General features: G+C 42.0%; 1 protein-coding gene across 2 annotated transcripts in view; it reads left to right on the forward strand.

Moving 5' to 3' along the window:
• The first annotated feature begins 18,199 nt into the window (after nt 1-18,199).
• The window catches only part of MB21D2 (Mab-21 domain containing 2), a 135,399-nt gene continuing 132,024 nt past the window's right edge, over nt 18,200-21,574 (forward strand). The window contains exon 1 of one of the 2 annotated variants that reach the window (XM_037838219.1): nt 18,200-18,465. In XM_037838219.1, the coding sequence (XP_037694147.1) occupies nt 18,255-18,465 (211 nt within the window). In that variant the 5' untranslated portion in view covers nt 18,200-18,254. The remainder of the gene's footprint in view (nt 18,466-21,574) is intronic. The other variant, XM_037838229.1, reaches the window with a different exon arrangement.

The raw sequence follows: 21,574 nt of genomic DNA on the forward strand, positions 1-21,574 counted from the left end.
ACTACAGCCAAGAGGGACACTTTGAAGAAAGTACAGGAGCTGCAGATGAGAGACATTTTGAAGAGGGCTGTTGGAAGCAGACTCTTGCTCCAGAGAAGCTAAGACAGGACAAATACCCCAAGTGCAACTAAGAGTGACATTTTTGAGGAACTGCAGCCTAGAGACGAACGTCCTGGGAAAAAACCTTTTTGAAACCAGAAGTTTGGAGCAGATGCTAGCCACGTGCCTTTCCAGATAACAGAGGTTTTCCAGACGCCATTGGCCATCCTCCAGTGAAGGTACCTGATTGCTGATGTGTTACCTTGGACACTTTATGGCCTTAAGACTGTAACTGTGTAACCAGATAAACCCCCTTTATAAAAGCCAGTCCATTTCTGGTGTTTCACATACTGGCAGCATCAGCAAACTAGAACACAGCACTTGCCAGGAAACCACTCCTCCCATGCACCGTTGATTTCCAGGACCATTTCTCAGACCTAGGACCTCTTTATCTTGATTGCCATAGATGTCAAGAACTTAATCCACTCCCTCTCCCCTTCTAAATGTTGCCACCATTTCCCACTCTATCCTTTGGATAAGTACCAGGTCTCTAACTTTAAGGGTTTTACACCAACCAGAATAGGGAAGAGACAGTATCTAACAGAAGTTTCTAGCTTCTTACAAAGTACCTACAACCAGTGGTCAGAGCTGGTATTGATTTCCTCATCTCCTTTTTGAGAGCTTCTACCCTTTGCTTTCATTATTCCAATAAAGCAATACCCAATTTCCAATTTCCACCCATAGGCTGCATGTAGCTTGTATGCACATACTCTGACACACACACATACTTACTTAAACACACTCTGGAAGAAGAAATCAAGATAACCTAGGTATTTCTGGATCTTAAGTGTGTCTGTTTTTTCTCTGTAAACTCCAGATGACGGGGTATCTCTGAACTTTTCATAGGAATGACTGACAGGTCATTCTCAGAACTGTGAAAATGACAAGACTAAAATGACTAGGAGATTAGATTAGTTGGATGGATTTCATTTTGCTCATTCTTTTTTTTTTTTTTTTAATTTTAATTTTAATTTTAATTTATTTTTTTATTGAGATATATTCACATACCACGCAGTCATACAAAACAAATCAAACTTTCGATTGTTCACAGTACCATTACATAGTTGTACATTCATCACCTAAATCAATCCCTGACACCTTCATTAGCACACACACAAAAATAACAAGAATAATAATTAGAGTGAAAAAGAGCAATTGAAGTAAAAAAGAACACTGGGTACCTTTGTCTGTTTGTTTCCTTCCCCTATTTTTCTACTCATCCATCCATAAACTAGACAAAGTGCAGTGTGGTCCTTATGGCTTTCCCAATCCCATTGTCACCCCTCATAAGCTACATTTTTATACAGCTGTCTTCAAGATTCATGGGTTCTGGGTTGTAGTTTGATAGTTTCAGGTATCCACCACCAGCTACCCCAATTCTTTAGAACCTAAAAAGGGTTGTCTAAAGTGTGCGTAAGAGTGCCCACCAGAGTGACCTCTCGGCTCCTTTTGGAATCTCTCTGCTACTGAAGCTTATTTCATTTCCTTTCACATCCCCCTTTTGGTCAAGAAGATGTTCTCCGTCCCACGATGCCAGGTCTACATTCCTCCCCAGGAGTCATATTCCACGTTGCCAGGGAGATTCACTCCCCTGGGTGTCTGATCCCACGTAGCGGGGAGGGCAGTGATTTCACCTTTCAAGTTAGCTTAGCTAGAGAGAGAGGGCCACATCTGAGCAACAAAGAGGCATTCGGGAGGAGGCTCTTAGGCACAATTATAGGGAGGCCTAGTCTCTCCTTTGCAGCATTTTGCTCATTCTTATTTTCCAACTTCTGGTCATCCTACAAATCCCACCATGATGTTTGGTTTTGAATCAAGGCTGCCCCTTCCTGGTGGTTCTTAAGCTTCCTGGCTTCATGTCTCTGAGAGGTTTTTCTCCCACCCTCAAACCATACCTATGGCCAGAGGATACTCAAAATCACAGAATAAACATGACATATCTTCCTGGTCCTAAAATTCTACTCAATGATAAGGAATTTAATTCCTACCTTTATATTAAAATAAACTCATGTATACTGTGAACAGAAAGCACAGTTTTTATGTTAGGTTGAACCATATGAAATTGCTAGTATCCAACCATTTTTGACCTACAAAAATGACAATTTCATACAGTTCAACTTAATATATTTTATAGTAATAAAAATATTTTTCTTTGGGCTTCATCCCCAGACCTAGGAATAAGTCTTCTCTTTCCACTGACATTAGGGATGCCTCAAATAAAGTCTGAGAAGCAACATTTAGTACAGTTTAATTTACTCAGTGAAATTTGAATATTCCCTGATATTGGGGATATTGGCTCTAACTCAGAAGTGGCTCTTCCAAGCTAATTAGCACTAGATTCTGAAAGCAAAGGGAAAGTGACAGGTTTCACTTTCTGAATTCTCCCAAAAGCATCAGCTCCTTCAGAGCCCTTCATTCTCCCACCCTGTGGTGGTTTAGAAATGTATGTACCAGAGAGACAGAGTTGGGGGGGGGGGTGTGCAACTGAAGCAAGAAGCTGAAAGCAGGGAAACCCAGAAGATAAGGGAGAGACCAGCAGATGCCACTGTGTGCCTCGCCATGTGGCAGGAGACCCAAGGATTGCAGAAAGTTGGTCTTCTGGAAGAAAGTGTCATCTTAATGATGTCTTTATTTGGACATTTTCATGGCCTCAAAACTGTATAAGCTTGTAAGCTAATAAATTCCCATTGTTAAAAGCTAACCCATTTCATGGTATGTTGCTTTCAGCAGCCTAACAAACTAAAACACACCCCATACCAAACATTTCCCCTTTACTTTTTCACAGCTCTTATTCATATAGATCTACTCAGCTTTTCTGCTTTTTTTCTTTCCATTACCCACAACCTACAAATTAGTGAAACATAAAAGAATCTACATAATTTCCTACACATGTCTCCAGATAGATATCTTTCTGCTCATTCTCCTGTGAGTGAGGCAAAGACAGAATTTCCTTAGAGGACAGAGGGAGAGGAGAAGCTGTGTTGGTGAAAACAAGGTGTCTTTATTAAAATTAGACAGGGCAGACTGTAGGAAATCTGAAAAACCCTCACATATTAAATTCTGTTGCATTCACATTTGCATTCCATTTTTGGCCATGTGATCAGGAAACTGTTACTCCATTCTCTCAGCCTCTTTTTCCCATGTGTAAAATGTAGGTATTTAACTGTATGGGATAGCCCTTGTGGCTCTGGCATTCTAAGATTCAACTTAAAAGCATTTATCCATGTTAATAAAGCTAAGAACCAAAGGGAAAACACGTCAACTGGAACCGCCATCAAGAGGGAACATCAGCTGTTGTCCTTGGTCATGGGGCCATCATATTTTTTTCATATTCTATCACATGTTTGCTTTGTATGTGTTAGGTTTGAGCTGCTTTGCAAAGATTACTAATCCCTAATATCTATTAAATGCAAAAACAAGAAAATACTGGAATTGCTAATAAAAAGAGGCATATCATAATTATGTAAACAAAAATAAGATATAACTTAAAATGGCATCATTCACTATACAGCAGGAAAATTTCTGAAGACAAAGAGCTATTTCTGAAACAGGTGAAAGGATCTGTCTGTACCTTTGCAATCATCAGCAATCAATAAGAGCCAAAGAAAAGTGACTGAAGAACCAGAATTCTATTCAAGAGAAGGCCAGGAGTTTGTTAAAGAATTTAAAGGCAAATCGTGGTAAACCAGCTAATAAAACTTCTCATGAGCCTTGGATAGTTTGGGGGTTTAATGATCTGAGTAAAGAAGGAATGAGTGCAGGCACAGCAACTGCTGGGGGTTCCCTATGATATTTGGGAAAATTATCAAGGAGGGAGATAACCTTACTTAACAGAACTTCCTCATACAAAATAAACTGATTATTTTTAAAAAAGGTGCTGGAAGAGAGGTATATTTGTAGTAAGGAGAAGAAGTGAATATCTGTGTTTAAAGCTTTGAAGGTCACATGCACAGTCCTACGTGGTGGAAATTAGGGTATGGACTATAAGATAAGGCACTATTTCTCATGGGCTTAATGCAATAAATTTTACTTCTCACTCGTATAAGAAAGAATTCAGTGTGGGTGATGCTGGTTGGGTGATATTTCAGGTGGCCATTCAGAAAGCCAGGAGGCCTCTATCTTGTGGCTCAGCTCCCCTGTAGGTCCTAGGAATCTTTTCCATTCACCTAACAGAAAAAGGGGCTGTGCAAAAGACCCATCCACCTCTTAACCATTCCATCCAGATGTGACAGATCACTTCCTCTCACATTCTATCAGCCAGAAGTAGCCATATGCCTTCTACCCCCTGGCTGGACATCACTTCCTAGCAATAGACCTCCGGAGGTCTTTGGTAGTGAGCTATTCATCTCCGCAACGCCTTTTTAGAGAACATTCAGTTATGAACAAGAGGATTTACAGCTAACTTTTTAAAGCCTAACCTGTTTGCATGTAAAGGAATACAGAAATGTCTGTAGTAGGTCCTCAAAATAGTAGCTATGACTCATAACACGGACTGTCTATAAAGCCAATGAATAGTAACAATTTTTTAAATAAAGAAAGGAAAAAGAGGATCTCTATTTTAGATTGTAAGAATGTTAAAGTCAGGCTTAGGGAATGCACTTTTGTAAGTCTGTGTGTATGTTAGCCCCATATCTCTTCCATTGGAAAACGACTCCAGCTTCATTCTGTAAATATCTTACTCAATTCATGTGGTTACAGGAGATGAGCAGAGGACTGACCAGGTTACCTCTTCACCTAAGGCTTGCAAATCACCCAAACCTGGTCAAATAGTCTCATTCCCCTGGCCAAAGTGAGTTTTTCAGATATAAGCACATGACCTAAGCTGGGTCAATCAGAGCTCCTTCAGATACCTTTTCCAGAGGCTATTTCTCTAGGCCATAATCTCTAAAACCCATGAACCTGCAGCTGTTGGCTGCCATCTTAACCACTACATGGAGGTAGTCTAAGAATGAAGACAATTAGAGATGTGATGACATTATTTTAATGCCTTGAAATCCATGACCATGACCAAAATCTACTATTTGAACTTTCTTGTTGTGTGAACCAATAAATTTCTCCATCTACCTTTTTTTTTCTTAATTTGATTTATTTCTTATACTGAAACCTTCAATGTTAAAAGGGTCCTATCTATGACATTTGGTTTGGGTTTTTCATCTGTTTTCATCCATATCATTACTCTACTCTAAAGCCTTTAATGGGCTAATTAATCACCTACAAAGCCAAATTACAGCTCCTCTGCTTCAATTTCAGAGCCTTGCACAAAAGGGTCCACCTCTCCTAATCCAAGAACATAAACGTTAGAATGCCCAGGTACTTGTATCTTATACTGACATCTGGTTATAGTTCATTTCTGTCTTAACTTGTCTCAACCTCTAAAATCCCACATATGTTAGCCCAGCTTCTGTGAAAATTATTACTGCTATGAGGGTAGGGACCATGTCTTACAGACAATGGTATTTATTTAACATTTCCACACATGTCCCTACCCCTTGTAATAAGCCAATTCTTAGCATGGTACAGAACCCATGAAACACTCAGCAAATGCTTGTTGAGTTACATTTCCACAGTGATATTTCTCTGGGAATCAGACTTTAATTCTGAAGAGTCTGCATTTTTTTTTTTTTCTTTCTGAGAGAGGAAAACTACCTAAATAGACAATTTAGGGAGTGAATTTACAGCTTGCAAAAGATGCTGAATTGACCAAAGCCGCCTTGGAGGCCAGCATTAAGGTCACCTTTTTCTTTATTTCATTTTCAACACAGTTATAACTCAGGATGCAATTCAGACAAGGTTTCCCGGTAACTGGCCTAAGTGGTAATCTCTTTTAAATAGGAAAAAAATCAAATTCTTCACACATCAGCTATCCTGAAGCTGTCAAATACCTGCCTTTCATTATTTCGGGCACACGGGGGTATACAGTATTTGCTGAGTGACTGAATGATCCCTTCCTTCCCTCTGGTTCTTCCCCCCAACCCCAGACCACATCAATTCCTGAGTAATAAGGGAAAATACAAAGTTAGGGTATAAAAATTTCTCATATTTCTCACATCTACATGGCATTTTTATAATTTTTCTTCATATTCCATTTTTCTATATTCCTCCCATACTACTTTGTAACCAGGAGGGCAAAGTAATATCTATTTTGCAGAGGAGAAAACTGAGGTTCTGAGGGGCCAGGGAACCTAAAGTTCACACAGCAGGCAAATGACAGATCTAAGGTGTCTGGCTTCCTAACTCAGCTGTTTCATTCCCCACCCACTGTCTCAGCACATCCTCTGGGAGGTGACCAGGAAGGCAGCATAGTGTGGCGATCAAGACCAGAGACTTAGACTCAAGCAGACTCTGCTTTCTGTCCAAAGGGATGTGACCTTATCTTGAGTCTAGAGTGAAAAACAGTAAACTAAACTACATTACAATAAATACCCACTCTTGGAGAGGGGATTTTCTTTAAGGAAAACCCTTAGTTTGTGTGATGACCACTTTTATCTTCACCGATAGCTCCATCCATGTCTAACTCTCCACTCATGTCCTTCTGAGGTACACACTGGTCACACTCTAAACACACTCCTATCCAGGTGCTGTCGACATGCTGCGGAGGGTTGAACTTTGCCCTCCAAAACGTGATCCAATAGTCTGTGGCTGTATGGTTTGTCTGTCCTACAGGTTTGTTGTGGGAATTAACATTAAAATGAGACAGTATACAATAAATCTAAACCATTAAGTAAAGTATTATTATGATTCTAAAGCTCTAGACATCTTCTAGATCTTTCCATCTTTGGAAAATAAAAGAAGAATGTCACCACAAGACAAATGTTCAGTTACTCACTGAGGAAGTTGAACTTGGATCACCCTGGGGCATTCTACTGCTAACATACACTCCCCTGGTATGTCCATTTATTTAATACCTCTGATCAATAACCTCATCCCCTACCCCACTCCAGGAATCCCTGTGACTAGTCCCTTTGACAGATTTAAATAGAGTAATGCACTTTATGGGGATATGAAACCAGGCACTTGATGATGTCACTTCCTGATTTGGGTTCCCAGCTTCCCTTTTATAAAGTGAAAGTAGGATTCGCAGTAGTATACCTCTGAATAAAGACTGGTCTGGAAAGTGTCTGTAATCCTGTAATTCCTTCAATTTTTAAAAATGTTTAAAATTAGCCTCAAGGCCAGCACGTTGTTTTGAGTGTCATAAAACCGTCAATTTTGGAAACAAACCCATGAGTGGTTAGTTCATTGGTAGAAAGTATGAATTCCTATATAGGCAAAAGGATGATTGCATTTAATGCAAGCATCGGAGAGGCCAGCAGTGGAGTAAGGCAGGGCCATGTCTATTCAATAGTGATTTCTAAATCAACAGCTATTCTTTGAAATTAGGGAGTGGCCTGGGGCATGGAAACTTGAGAAGAATTCACAAGACTGTGACAAAACAGGAGTCTTAGATGACTTGTACTTTCGTGTGAACCCTGTGGCTGCTATATGTATTCTCTCTGTGCACACCATTCCCCTCACCAAAGCAGTTTAATTATGGCGCAAAAACCAAGAAAATACCCTGGGGTGAGTGATGAGAGCAATAACATTTTAATTTTATGATATAAAAATCCCTGAGCATGTTGTTTGGGGCATCGGCATCTATATTTTCATTGAAAGTTAGGACCTAATAAATTTCTTCTTTTTATAGAAGAATAATGTGACTTTTTCAAAGATAGTTAAACTGAAACAACAGATATAAAGCACAGTGTTCCTTCTTCAGAGATGGTAAAACTCATTTTGAACAGTTAATCAGTATCTAGCTTCTGGAAGCAAATGGCATTGGCTTGAGTTGTGTATAGTGCCCTGAAGGCTTTCTGCGTAACTTTGGAGGGGCCTCTTGATCTCTCTGATTCATCTGTAAATGTGTTCATATCTTTGGAATGAACACTTGAACAAGCGCTGAGTAATCACTGGCTAAATAAAAGAAGTTTTAATGAATGCTCTGATATTTCCAGCCAAACTGAAACAGTCAGTGATTCTATATACTTCACACATTTCCCTGACTCCACACTTTCGCTTATGCCATTTCTTCCACTAGGAATGCCTCTCTCCTGTTTTCCTATGTTCTCCTTTTACCCATTCTGCAAGGACAAGGTCTTTTGTGTTTTGAGCTTTTCCTGATTTCTTTACCTGGATGTACTGCTGCTTTTTCCAAACCCACCAGGAGAGCACTGATCTTTACATATTTTTATGCCTTTATTTAAGTAAATACACCCTTTCTTTAGAGGGCAGAGACTGGGCAGAGACTGCATGATCTATCTCTGAACTTGGCACATGACAAGCACTTAATAAATGTTTTTTGGGTAGACGGAGAGGTTAATTTATGTATTTATAATATATTCAGTTTATCATTCAAATTAAGAGGCTTACTTGAAATATAAGCTCCAGGAAGACAAGGACTTTTGCTCTGTTCACTGCTGTATCCCCAGTGCCTAGAACAGACCCTGACACATAATAGGGGCTCAATAAACATTTGTTGAATGAATGAAGAAATAAAAAGACAGCTTTAGAGAAAACACCACTTTTGGCTATTTACTAGGTTTACAACATTTAGTTATTGATTGATCACTGATGCACATGCCCTCATATGTTTTGGCTCTTGTGTTGATAACTATAGTGCATTCTTTCCACTGTCACTGTCACTCTGTGTGGTCCCATAGGCAAGTCATTTCCTTTCTCTGCACCTTGTCATCCTCATCTGTATGATTAAGATGTTGAACTAATAGAATTCTGAACTCCTGCCACCCTTCTCTAATATCTGTGATTTTTTATGCATGGCTATAATACCTAATTTTGTGTCTATTTTCATCATACACACTTGAATATGATTTATTGCATAATGATAGTTATTTCTTTCATTACTATTCATTCTCTCATCAGTTGCCACCTGAGATATACAAAGTTACTCTTCTCCAAAATACTTAAAACTGCAACTCAGATTTCTTGGACTAGACATCTTCCATATTTTTGTTGTGAGGAAATGAAAAGACTCCTTAAGACATTTTCACCCAAACCACAACCCCCTTGTCCTCAAGTGATTTATAAGCCTGGCTGCCCCCATATATACAATCATCCTGCACCTGGGCTTCAGAACATCACACCCTTGCTTCTAATTTTATAACTATTTTGCAGCCTCTTGTAAATACTTCCTAGGGTTTTTTCTTTAGGTACTTTTCGTTTCCTCTCATCCTGTAGGGAGAAAGATTCAGAACACCCCTGCTGGTCTCTGTTTGGTCTGTAAGGATGAAGAGGTCTGCAGAGGTCACCTATCCATGCCCCAGGATGAACTGCTGAGTGAATTTCAGCAGCCAGTTTTGCTTCATCCCCTACCAGCTGAGAATAAGAGGCTATTAGCCAAGATGTGCCAAGGAGGGGGTCTAAATGCACTTGAAGATTCTCTTCTCTTTTGATTTCAGCCTAAAGCAATATAGAGTAAAGGTCCCCCCAAATTTCTAGAATGTTCAACTGTGGAAAATCAAGCTGTGCAAGGATAGACTGGGGAAAAAATAAACAAATAAATATAATGTATGTTAAGAATTTGTACCAATCATAAGATTGCTTTATTTGTCTTTACACATCAGAGTTGCTGTCTCAAAATGTCATGCCTCTATGACAGTTTCTTCTATTCATTTATACACAAGAAAGAAAAGGAGGTTTGGAGAAGATGAGAGGATTTTCCTCTGGTCACGGAACTAACTGATGCCCAAAGCAGGGCTAGGACAGAAAGTGTCCTGACTTTCTGGTCACTGCTTTTATCCGCATTTATTTATTCATAATGTACATCCTGTATGCCCCTGACCCCACCCCACCCACAAATTTCCGAGACAGTTCACAATAAAATACACATACTCATACTCATTGGGTAATTTAAATGGACATGAATCGTCAGACATTAATACAGTAAGGAACTGTGTCTTTCCTTCTGTCCTTTCTTTCTCTCCTCCACCCCCCTTCCTTTCTTGTTTTTCACTAGACTGTGTGGTAGTACCAGGGAATATAAGGGGTTTGAGGTTAATTTTTTTTCTGCCTAGAAACTACTAATAGAGGAAACGGAATTAAAAGGCATGGCCCAGGAAGTATATTTATGGCTGTATGTGATAATGTTGTCAGAGCTGAAGGAACATCAGCACTTTCCTCAAATGCCCTCTCTCCAGGTTTTGCAACTTGGAATTTAAAATGAGCTTTGGACCACAACTCAACACAGTAGGTCATGGATCAGGGGAAACAACTGCTTCTATAAATGTACTGCACTGGGCATGGTTGGAAAAAACAATAACAAAAAGCTGAGTTTTTCAATAAACTTGTTATAGGGCAGGCTTGAGAGAAATCATTCTTTGACAAGTTTCAGAAAACAAAACAGGCATCCTTACAATTCCCTTATCAATTTTATAGGTCTGCTCAGAGACCCAGCTTCTCTGATTATAAAATGAGGGTGTAAATTAATGGACAATGCTGTTAAAGGAGGAGACTTTCTTTTCTTTACCCAAGAGCATCTCTAAATGTGGATTTGGGGTGTGGAATATGTGCGTGGTGATTGTGGTATGCACCCCTACCCCAGAACTTCTTTTTTACTAGGTGAAATGAAATAGCCTGCTAGAGGAGGGCAGCAGGAAAATCAGAAACAATGAAATACATATTTTTAAGCCTAGAAAGAGAAAAGACACAGTCCTTGATCTTGGGCATTTATGTGAAAAAGGATATAAAACACACTGTGTTTAGAGTGCAGAAAATAGTTCTGTCACAAGGTGTGCCTTTACAGGAAACTAGTTCTCAGTTATTATGTTAACTGAAAAAGCTTCGTGGAGTTGTAGCTTCTCAGAGCGGAAGGACACCTCAGGGGTCATCTAGTCTAAGCCCTTACCAACTCAGGACCTCCTCCAGCACAACCCTGACAGATGGGTTACATGTCTCTGAGCATTTCCCATGATGGGGAGTTTACTAATTCATAAGGCAACTTAGTCTGTGCAGAGCAGTGCTGATTGTGAGAAAATGCTTCTCTATACTGACCTGAAGCCTTTCTTTCTGTAACTGCCAGGATCTCTTCTGATTCTACCCTCTGCACCCTCCTCCACCCCCAAAATAAATCATTTTTTTATGCCCTTCCTTTAACTGAATACAACAAGGCAAGCCAGACATTTCCAGTCTTCGCATGACACGTCATCAAGCCCTATCCTCTGCACACAGTCCAGTCCCCAAGCTACATACAGGGTAGGATATGGATTGCTGTGGAGGACCTAGAGCTGGGTTTTTCGAGAAGTTCAAGGGTTACAGGGGGGTGTAACAGTATCAAGGGATTGGTCATGGGGGCCCCATAGTTTCCCCAGAACAGCTGATGGGGATAAGGCATTCATAGAGAAAGAGGGTTAAGGCAATTTCTTGCCCTATGTGGAGAAATCAAGTAGACTGGGTTTCCCCTAAAGATGGAAGTGTCGTCAATTTAGAATTAATTTTTTTAAAGTCATTTTGTCATAAGGTTTATTCAGCAAATGATCTGAGCTTAGATTTTAAGGTAGAGAGAAGAGGAACAAAAGGCTTTGTTTGTAGTGATGGAACTTGAATCAAGTTTTGGGTTCAGATTATGAATGTGAAATGCTGGGTAAAGTGTAAAGCTCTCTATAAATGTAAGAGATTGTTGGGGCTATTATGGATGCCCAATGGTTGCTCACAACAGTTAGTGAGGTCTGATGGAGAGACTTGGGTCTGGAGCCTGAGTCATTCATTTAACCTTTCATTTATCAAACATTTACTGAATATCTACTGTGTTTTCGGCCCACTGTTAGGCAGTGGGGATATATCTGGGATCAAGATAGACACAGTGGCTGCCCACACAGAGTTTACATTTTTGTAAGGGAGACAGATAAGTTATCAAAGAGCTACAATGCAGTGCGAGAAAGCATATGATAGTCTTCCAAAAGCAACAGAGAGTCATTTAGTAGTCTATCTGACCTAGATTTGGGTGTGTGGGGGTGGAGGAGATTCAGGAAAAGCCATTTGCAGGAAATGGCATCTAAATAGAAAGCTGGGCAAAGGAGAGGCTAGGCCTCCCTATGGTTGTGCCTAAGAGCCTCCTCCCGAATGCCTCTTTGTTGCTCAGATGTGGCCCTCTCTCTCTGGCTAAGCCAACTTGAAAGGTGAAATCACTGCCCTCCCCCCTACGTGGGATCAGACACCCAGGGGAGTGAATCTCCCTGGCAACGTGGAATATGACTCCCGGGGAGGAATGTAGACCTGGCATCGTGGGACGGAGAACATCTTCTTGACCAAAAGGGGGATGTGAAAGGAAATGAAATAAGCTTCAGTAGCAGAGAGATTCCAAAAGGAGCCGAGAGGTCACTCTGGTGGGCACTCTTACGCACACTTTAGACAACCCTTTTTAGGTTCTAAAGAATTGGGGTAGCTGGTGGTGGATACATGAAACTATCAAACTACAACCCAGAACCCATGAATCTCGAAGACAGTTGTATAAAAATGTAGCTTATGAGGGGTGACAATGGGATTGGGAAAGCCATAAGGACCACACTGCACTTTGTCTAGTTTATGGATGGATGAGTAGAAAAATAGGGGAAGGAAACAAACAGACAAAGGTACCCAGTGTTCTTTTTTACTTCAATTGCTCTTTTTCACTCTAATTATTATTTTTGTTATTTTTGTGTGTGTGCTAATGAAGGTGTCAGGGATTGATTTGGGTGATGAATGTACCACTATGTAATGGTACTGTAAACAAGCGAAAATACGATTTGTTTTGTATGACTGCGTGGTATGTGAATATATCTCAATAAAATGAAGATTAAAAAAAATAAAAATAAATAGAAAGCTGAGGGACGACAATTACTAGCTGGTGACATCACAAAATCACCATCTCTTTGAACCTTAGTTTGTTTGCGTCTAAAACGGGATTATAAGGGTCTTGACTAAAGTACTTTAGTCAGAGGTTGTGAGGGTGCAATAAGCTTATTTTTATGATAAGTGGCTTTATTGAACTGTTAAGTGCTCTATCATTGTAAGGACTTATTTATAATTATTATTATCTCCATTCCTAGATTTTTTTTTCTTCTTACCACATGTACCCCTGACTACTGCAGGTACAGAGAATTTAATGACAGATTTGGATGGAAAGGTTTATATTGCTACAGTTTAATGAATGGCTAGACCACTAGGGACCTTGGCTTTATGGGGGAAGATGCGGGGAGATCATTGGCAGAAAGGGTGTGAAAAAGGCTCTCTGAACTGCATGGATGTAACAGAAAAGGAGGTCTGCACTTGGGGCCCACTGTGTGAGAACTGAATCCTCTCAGTGAAGAGGGTTATCCTTATTGCTCTGGGGTCCTCACTAACATTTCAATTGTCTGTTGTCACCAAAGTCAGAATTGCCCAACTTGCCACAAGCAGGAGTTTGTGAACCTGAACCGCTTTGTCTGTGAAGTTCCAAGGAGGTTCAACTGCAGTCCTACTGTCCACCTACTGTCATGAAAAAGCAGTAGCCAAGTAATTCCGAATGTCAGCAATTCTTGGTTTATTGAGATTTAACTTTCAAGTGCAGTGCATGCATTTTGCCCAAAGGCTACTCTCTTCTTTTTGTTTTACCCTGATTCTGGTCGAATTTGATGGCATTTTCCATGGCCCTCCTGAGGGTCTGGAATCGATGACCATTTGTTGCAGATTGAATAAGCCAAGGTTATGGGAAGTTAACTATGACAGTAATGAAATTCTCATGGAAATAAGATGCTACCATCTCTGCTATTGTTATTATGATTTTCCTATTCAATTATTATAATTTTAAATATTATCAAAAGAAATATAAAGAAAAAGCATGTTTTCTGCTTTACCTAGTAACATCAAATTGCAGTTCTGGAAACAATGAATACTTACTAAATTTGAAGTTGGTGTGAAAGATAGAAATAGCACCATGTCTACTACTTAGAAAGTCTCTTTGCCCATTCTGTATGCCACTTCTATCTGTAAAATAAGAGAGGTGAATGGGCTTTAACTCCCACATCTCTACCTTCAACATTCCAACGTCTCTGACATTGGCCTCTTTTTCCTGCCTACATTTTCAAATCATAAGAAACCTGGGCCAATTTCATATGCTAGACTTCTCTTGAAAGTCCATCTGCCCAGGAAGCCCAGATTTTATAACCTGGGCTGCTATTTAAATCTTGGCCAGAGCAGAGAATCTGTTTAAAATTATATTTGTTATTCCATCATGCGGATGTGGTGCTTGCTATTTTTAATACATGCTCTGTACAGTCCAGTTATTCATGGCTGAGACTTTGCCACAGAAACTTCAGAGCTGTATTTAAAAACCAGCACCTCAAGAGAAGCAATAGGAACTTTCCTTTCACAAGTTGATAAAATTTGGTGGTGGAAGCTAGGGAGCAAATTCTACCTTTAAGTGGGACAGCAGTTTGGAAACGTGGGGAATTTTTCTGGTCTGTTGGATACTGCAGGAGCAGGTGAAGGAAGGGCCTGTGTTAGTGCTTATTTTGATGGTAGGCTCCATTGCCTTTGCTTAAGTCATTTGTCAAAATTCTAGAAATATGTACTTTTATTACAAGGCTCAGACACTCTTTACATTTTCTGATAATTATTCTCTTTTCTCTCCACCTTTCTTCTCATCTCATAGAAATTATACCCAAAGAAAAAGTATGAAAATAGAAGCATTTGGTTAAACCCAAGCAGAAATATCCTCATTTATAACAATTCCTGAGTGATAGTTGGGAAACCAAGGAAAGCTTTGTGAGGACCCAGGGCCAAAAGCCCCGCCCCCTCAGCTGCATGCACCGCCTACATGACCAGGAAAGACATTGAAGGTCAACAGGCCCCTCCCCACTGTATTAAAACTTCCCTCCCTTAATCGCTATTAGTTACCAAATCTCAGGAGACTATGTTGTAACCAAATCTCACAAGAACCTGTTGTAACCAGTCTCCTGAGATCCTGTTGTAACCAAATCTCGGGAGAAACTCCATTGTTACAAAACTTTGTGAGCGCCCCCTCCTTGGCAGTCTGCTCTCTCTCTCCCTGCTGAATGCTGAATTTACTTTCCTGATCTGCCGCCATCGGCAAGGATCACCTCCTGTTTTTTAAGTCCCTAATTAAACTCATGTGTAACTCAATGCCAGGCCATGTTCTTTGGTCTTGGGGCTAATCTGGGTTGAACAAGTTTACACTGAGATATTTAATTGCAGCAAAAATCGCTTAAATGCTGCCTTCCTGGACTTTGGGGGATGACATTAATTCATTCATTTACACATGTTAATTAAGGTCATACAATGAGCAAGGAATTATACCAAAGGCAGAGATTATAAAAGTGAAAAGACACAGCTTTTGCCCTTGAGGAGCCCATAGTCTAATTGGGCCCAGAGTTTAAAAAGGCTCCCAAGAGAACAATCCAGGGAATTATGGTTTCTGACCCACTTTCCAATTTTGCCAATTCAATGAGGGATATTTATACCATCTTATCAGAGTTCTATAAGATCCTATAAAATGTACTTATTTTTTACTATTCAGCTAAATTCTCTAAATATAGTTTCACTGAACGCCAATGATTCACAGTTCTGATGTGTCTGATGGAAAGTGGAACACACAGTGTAGAACAGAGAGACTGTTCTTCAACACTCACTCAAAACACCACAGGCCCAGAGCTAAGGCCTAATCAGAGCAATTCTTGTTAATTACCTGTTTTCTCTCCATGAATGTAAGCATTACAAGGAAAGGTAGAAGCAAGGGAAGAGCAATAGCTCTTTCATGCTTTTGGAAATTATGAAAAAAAGTGTTTTGACTTTTTGTCCAAAGTATTTCTAACTGTACTATGGAGGTTGGAGGTTGTTGCCTGCATGGGTGAACTAGTATCCTTCTGATCCAATGGATTACTCTGCTCCAGCCAGCTGTCTCTCAGATGCTTGCTGTTGAATAGCAGAGAAGCATTGACAGACAGGAATGGATCAGTTTGTGCTGGAGGGCCGACCACTTGCACAGTTTATACCACTGCCCAGGTAATGGTGAAGCCCTTTTAGGATGAGGCAGCGCATCACAGCAGAACTGTAAAAGCCAAAAGTTTTAAGTTGCTTCCTCATTGGTCCACCAGCACTTTTTGAGCATGTAACCTCCCTTTTTAATATTGAGTGGATGAGAAAACTTGTTTCACAAAGTAGGAAACCGAAGTAAGAGAAATTAACCGGCCTTGCCAAGGTTCTTCACTCATTACTTGATTCAATAAACAGAGGACCCTCATGCCAGGCAGTGGGAAATACAGAAACGAATAAGATGTAATCTTTGCCCTCAAGGATCTCATAGTCTGAAATTTGTATAAGCAATGATAAGGCAAGGTCAAAATGGATCAATGCCTTATGAAAGGCTCTGAAAGGTACAATGGAGAGGATCACAGCTGAAGTTTCTGGAAAAACAGGTACAAAATTGGCCTTGGGTTAAGGTTGGGGGAGAAAATGAAGAGGACAGGAAATCCAGGGAGGAGTTAATGACCAGAACTATGTTTTGTAAAGATCACTGTGGCAAAAATGTGGAAATAGATTGGAAAAGAGAAAGAATTAGGCTGATAACAACAATAGCAGCAGCTGATAATAATTAACGTTTATCAAGGACTTATTATGCTAGGCATTGTACTCTGTGCTTTAATCTGTTTTACCACATAATCCTTAAAGATAGGAATAATTATAACAGTTTTACAGGGGAAGACATGGAAGAACCTGGACTTTCTTCCAGGCCTAACAAAAGTTTGTATTCTTGGCCTTGAGACCCAGATAAAAATGCAAAAGACCCGATCTAAACCAGGGACTGTAGGTTAGAGAAGAGATGGTTTTGGAGAATTAAAGTAAGAAGTTAACCTTTGTTTCTAAGAGTTGGTGGGTTGCCTAAGTGTTTGAGTCAAATACTTTATAACCACTAAAAACACCCCTGAGATCCTATTCTGTCTAAACATCTGTGATTTAGATGGAATCTGCCATGTCATGTGAGTGTACCTCCACTGCAGGAACTCTTCCCTTTGGCTTTTCATTATCTACTAGATTCTGGCACTGTGCCTGGCAAATAGTGGGTGCTCAAACGATTTGCTGAATGAGAGAATTTTCACCTCAGCATTCAACACTCATTGGAACTTGAGGCAATTCATACTGCCTACCCCTCCCCCCATACCCCGTCCAGGCTTACTCTTCTGTTTCCCTATTTTTATACAAGGGTAGGTTGGAATTCATTAATTCATTATATGTTCAAGTTGAATAGGTTGTTATCTAGGAAAATTAATCATCTGGAGTAAAGGTAAGGCTACTTTAGTGGCTAATGGGAGCGTCTACCCGTGTCAGGGGGGCACTCTCTTTTTTGATACGCTTAATCCCATAATGCTTGGCAATCTATGCAAAAAAAGGGCAGAAGATAGGCTTCATATTCCTTGACGCGGGTTCCTTCACCATCTAAGGGCAGTGGAGTTCTTGGGATAGCGATGGAAACGCTCAATATCTTCGCCCAGGACACCGCCCTTAAAATCAGACCTAGGGAGACTCCCTTCTCTTTGAATGCATTTAACAATTCCTGCCCCAAAGGGGTGTAGGTGGAGAAAGAGTACGCCCCACACCTCGCGCATCTGCCAGAGTACAGATTGGCAAGTGGCAGAGACGCACAGACCTCTGTCATTTATTTATTTTTCTTTCCACTAGGTGCGCTGTCCCTTTAAATGGGGACGCTGGTGCTGGCTCCGTAGCACGGGAGCCGGCAGCTTGTTGATTTCAGAGCTGGTGAATTTCACATTGTTTCCACTTCACTTTCCTCGCCCGGGGAGAGGCTCCGGTTGGCGCTACCCACAGCTGTCGCTGCTGCCAGCTAGGGCCAGGGGAGAGCAGGGACCCGCAGTATCGCGGCGGGCGTGAGGCCGGAGGAAAGGGTGTCGGGGCCACACACGCACCCTCGCTGCAGTCCAGCTCCTCCCGAAGCTCGGACGCCTGGAGCGCCCCGAGCCAGGGACCGCCCGCCTAGACGCCCGCCCGCCAGCCCGCCCACGGGCCGGGGCCCCAGCCAGGGAGCCTACGAGGGGAGGAGGCCCAGGGGGGCGGGGTAGGGGGCGCGGGTGGGTGCTGCCGCCGCCGCGGAGCTGCTACTCGGCGCGTTTTGCATGAAGATGGCGGCTCCTACCGCCAGCAAGACAGCCTCCCTGGGCTGTAACAACAAGCCTTCGTTCCCGGAGCTGGATTTCAGGTCGGGAGCTCGGGTGGAGGAATTGAACAAACTCATCCAAGAATTCACGAAACATGACCAGCGGGAATACGACGATCAGAGAGCGCTGGAGATTCACACAGCCAAGGATTTCATCTTTTCCATGCTGGGTAAGGAGGAGAAAGGGGGAGAGGTGTGGGTATGTGGTGGGAAAAGGGTAGAAAACCTATTCCCCTTTCTCGCGCCCTCTTTCCTCCGTGGTTTCTTTCCTGGAGCCTGTGCCTGGGGTATAACGTCTCTGTTCCGCCCCTTCCCTTCTTCGTCGCGGGCTGAGCTGCCTTCTCTCCCTCGTTACTATACTTTGCGCTCGGTCCCTTTTTTTCCTCGTTCGCTGGCTCTTTTGTTAATTTCTCACCCGCCGGGGTCTCGTGAGCAGGTGAGGTGTTGGTAGTGAAATGACTCAACGTTGAGCGCAGTCCAGGTGAGACCACAAGGCGCCTATAGGGATTTGACTCCCTGAGGCTCTGACGTGCGCCTTCCCGTTGCCAGCTCTCGGGTCCTCTCCAGAGCCTGAGGCGCGGAAGACAGCTTGGGGCTCTGGCTCCGAGCCCGAGCGACAAGTTGCTTCTTTAATCATGCGGCGCGGCTCTGTCATGCCGAGCCCCCGGTGGCCAAACTTGTTGGGTGTTCCAGAGTAAACCGCTGAAGTAGGCTGGGCGCCCGGAGTTCCTGCAACTTTGATTTACAAATCGATTTCCCTTTGAAGCGATCGGAAGCGTTTCCGCTGCTTCTCCCGGGTTCTTGCTGAAGTCGGCATTCTTAATTCCCTCTTCGAAAATGTCCACTCTCAGAGCTCTGACCCTAAAGGAGCGCCGGGCGCCTTCCCTTTGTGTATTTATTCCAAGCGCTGGCCGAGAGAGGTTCCCTGAGTTTCGAACCCGGCAGACATCGGTGGGAAGAAAATATGCCCGTCACCCAGACTCCCCCGCCGGGCAACTACGGATCCTTAAACTGATTGTTGAATTGTGTGTAAAGGAAAATAATTAAGTTAGTCCTGCGAGATCGAACCCCTCCCCAGGTGTCCTGTTGGGATTATTGGTATTGCGGTGTAGTGCGAGTGCCCGCTGTGGCAGCCTCGGGTGCAGTTTGCGGGTTCCGCCAGTGGCCCCGTGGCTGTCATGTAGTACGTGGCCGGGTCGTTAACATCCAGCAGAACCGGAACTCGAGTGTAGCGCTGCCCGAACGCGCGTGCCTCTGCGCGCTCCGTAAATACCTCTTCAGCTAATTTTCCAGATAGTGGACAATTTGATTGGAAGGGTTCTTTTTGACCACAGAGGAAGCAGCTTTTGCTTTCCTTCTGCCAACTACTTCTATTCAGCTGGTTGTTGCTGGCTCTGTCCTGGGTTGCATTCTTCTCTCTAGACTTTTGTCTCCCCCACAGCTCAGGTGGGGGTGACACAAACTGAAATGGGAGGCCAACTGTAGTAGTTAAGCTTTGGGAAGTTGTGTGAAACATATTAAGGCTTGGGGCTGATTTACCTTTTGCTCTATGCTCCCCAAGAATATCCTAGGCTGTGTATGGGGTTGACAAGTTCTCTATTGAGATTTTTGATCATTCAACTATTTAGATAATGAAATGTCCTTTTTAAAAAAAATCCCTAACCTGGTGGAAGGGAGCTCCTTGGGGGAACTTACCAAGGTTACAAGTCTTCTAGATCTGAAGACCAGCACAATTATTGTCAGGAAGGTGGGGACACACAGAGAAGGCTCACTGGCAGTTATTTAAGTTGCTTAATCATGGCCTTTCTCTTTACCATAAATAATGGAAGTCTGACAGTATATTATTTTAGCCTGTATATCAGTTTTCATGTCTCCTTTCCTAAGTCATTCACTAGAAAAGGCACTGGGTCATGAACAGTCAGGATAGTCATGGATCAGAAAATGGGAGGATGGAGGAGGAGTACATTTAAATGCCTGGCTCATTAAAAACTATGCTAAACGCACAGCTGACACACTGAATTAGAAAACCTTTATTCCGATATGAAGGATAAATTATTCCAGGGTGCTTAGTTTATACATGTGTTTAATGTCATTGGTGGTGGCATTGTGTTGACAAGTAAACTAAATTTGCTTCTAATCCTTTGTACCCATTTGACCTTGCCACAGAAGTCTTCCTTGCTCCCTGGGAATTTGGTAGTTCCAACTGCAGGAGAAAAAATTCAGGAGTGTGTCATTTAAACCTCTTGCCCCTCTGGACACTAGAAGGCAGATGGTGAAATGAGCTTGCCTGTGTGTGGTGCTGCATTCATTTGTGAGTTCCTTGCTTTTCTTTAATGAGGTCCTGGCTGCTTTAGATGAGTGAGGGTTTGGCAACAGCAAGGGTCCCTGTGTGGGTTTATTTTTTCTAAAGCAGACTTTCCCTTGTTTTAAAAAACGAAATCTCTTTCCTGTGCACTTTGTTTCACTTGCCACAGCCTTGGGTCTTTCATGAATATGCGAATGAGGTGTCTTAATGAACCCTGCCATGTTAAGGTGTCATTGAGTGGCAGCAGGCTTTCATTTCTGGGCATTGTGGGGGGCGAGTCCTCTGGGCTTTGTTCTACCTCTGCTTGATCTGCACCTGAGGATAGTCAGCAGCTTAAAAACATTATCCTCTAACACAGAATAAAATAGCAGAAGAAACACTGCCTCCGTTTTCAGGCAGTTGGTGAGGTGGGGAGAGCAATCACTTTTTCTGTACAAGATTGTTAGCCTGGGCAAAGCCCCCAGCTTCCGAGGGCGTTGGGATTTGTCTAGTATGGAGGCAACTTTACGCAGAAGAGTAAAGTGGTGGTAGACAGATGTCATAATCAGTGACCTCTCGCCAGCAAGAAACCCCACTGTCCTACCAGAGCAGGGTTCTGCATAGACCGTGGTCTCCACGGTTTGTCCTGACATTGTCTTTTGTACAGTGATTCTGATTCCTTTGGAGGCAGGTGTTAGCTGGAATCACCTGGACTCACACTTGTTTCTCTACACCTTGGTCTTTAGGAGAATGATTGTGCTTATTATCTAGTTAATATTTGAGAACCCAGATTGTGTGAGAGGCTGGCAGTGCATAATAAACACTATTTATCAAAATTCAGGGAAATTGCCAGAGTTCATTAATGTTTTAATAATATTTGATATTTGCATAATGTCTCTGCCAGCTCTTTTGTTATCTTCATTCCCTGGTGAGGTCGGCTGGAGATTGGTTGTGTCCCCATTGAGCAGATGCAGAACGGGGTATTCAGAACCTAG

Source organism: Choloepus didactylus, chromosome 1 (genome assembly GCF_015220235.1).
Source record: "Choloepus didactylus isolate mChoDid1 chromosome 1, mChoDid1.pri, whole genome shotgun sequence".
NCBI classification, from domain to species: Eukaryota; Metazoa; Chordata; class Mammalia; order Pilosa; family Megalonychidae; genus Choloepus; species Choloepus didactylus.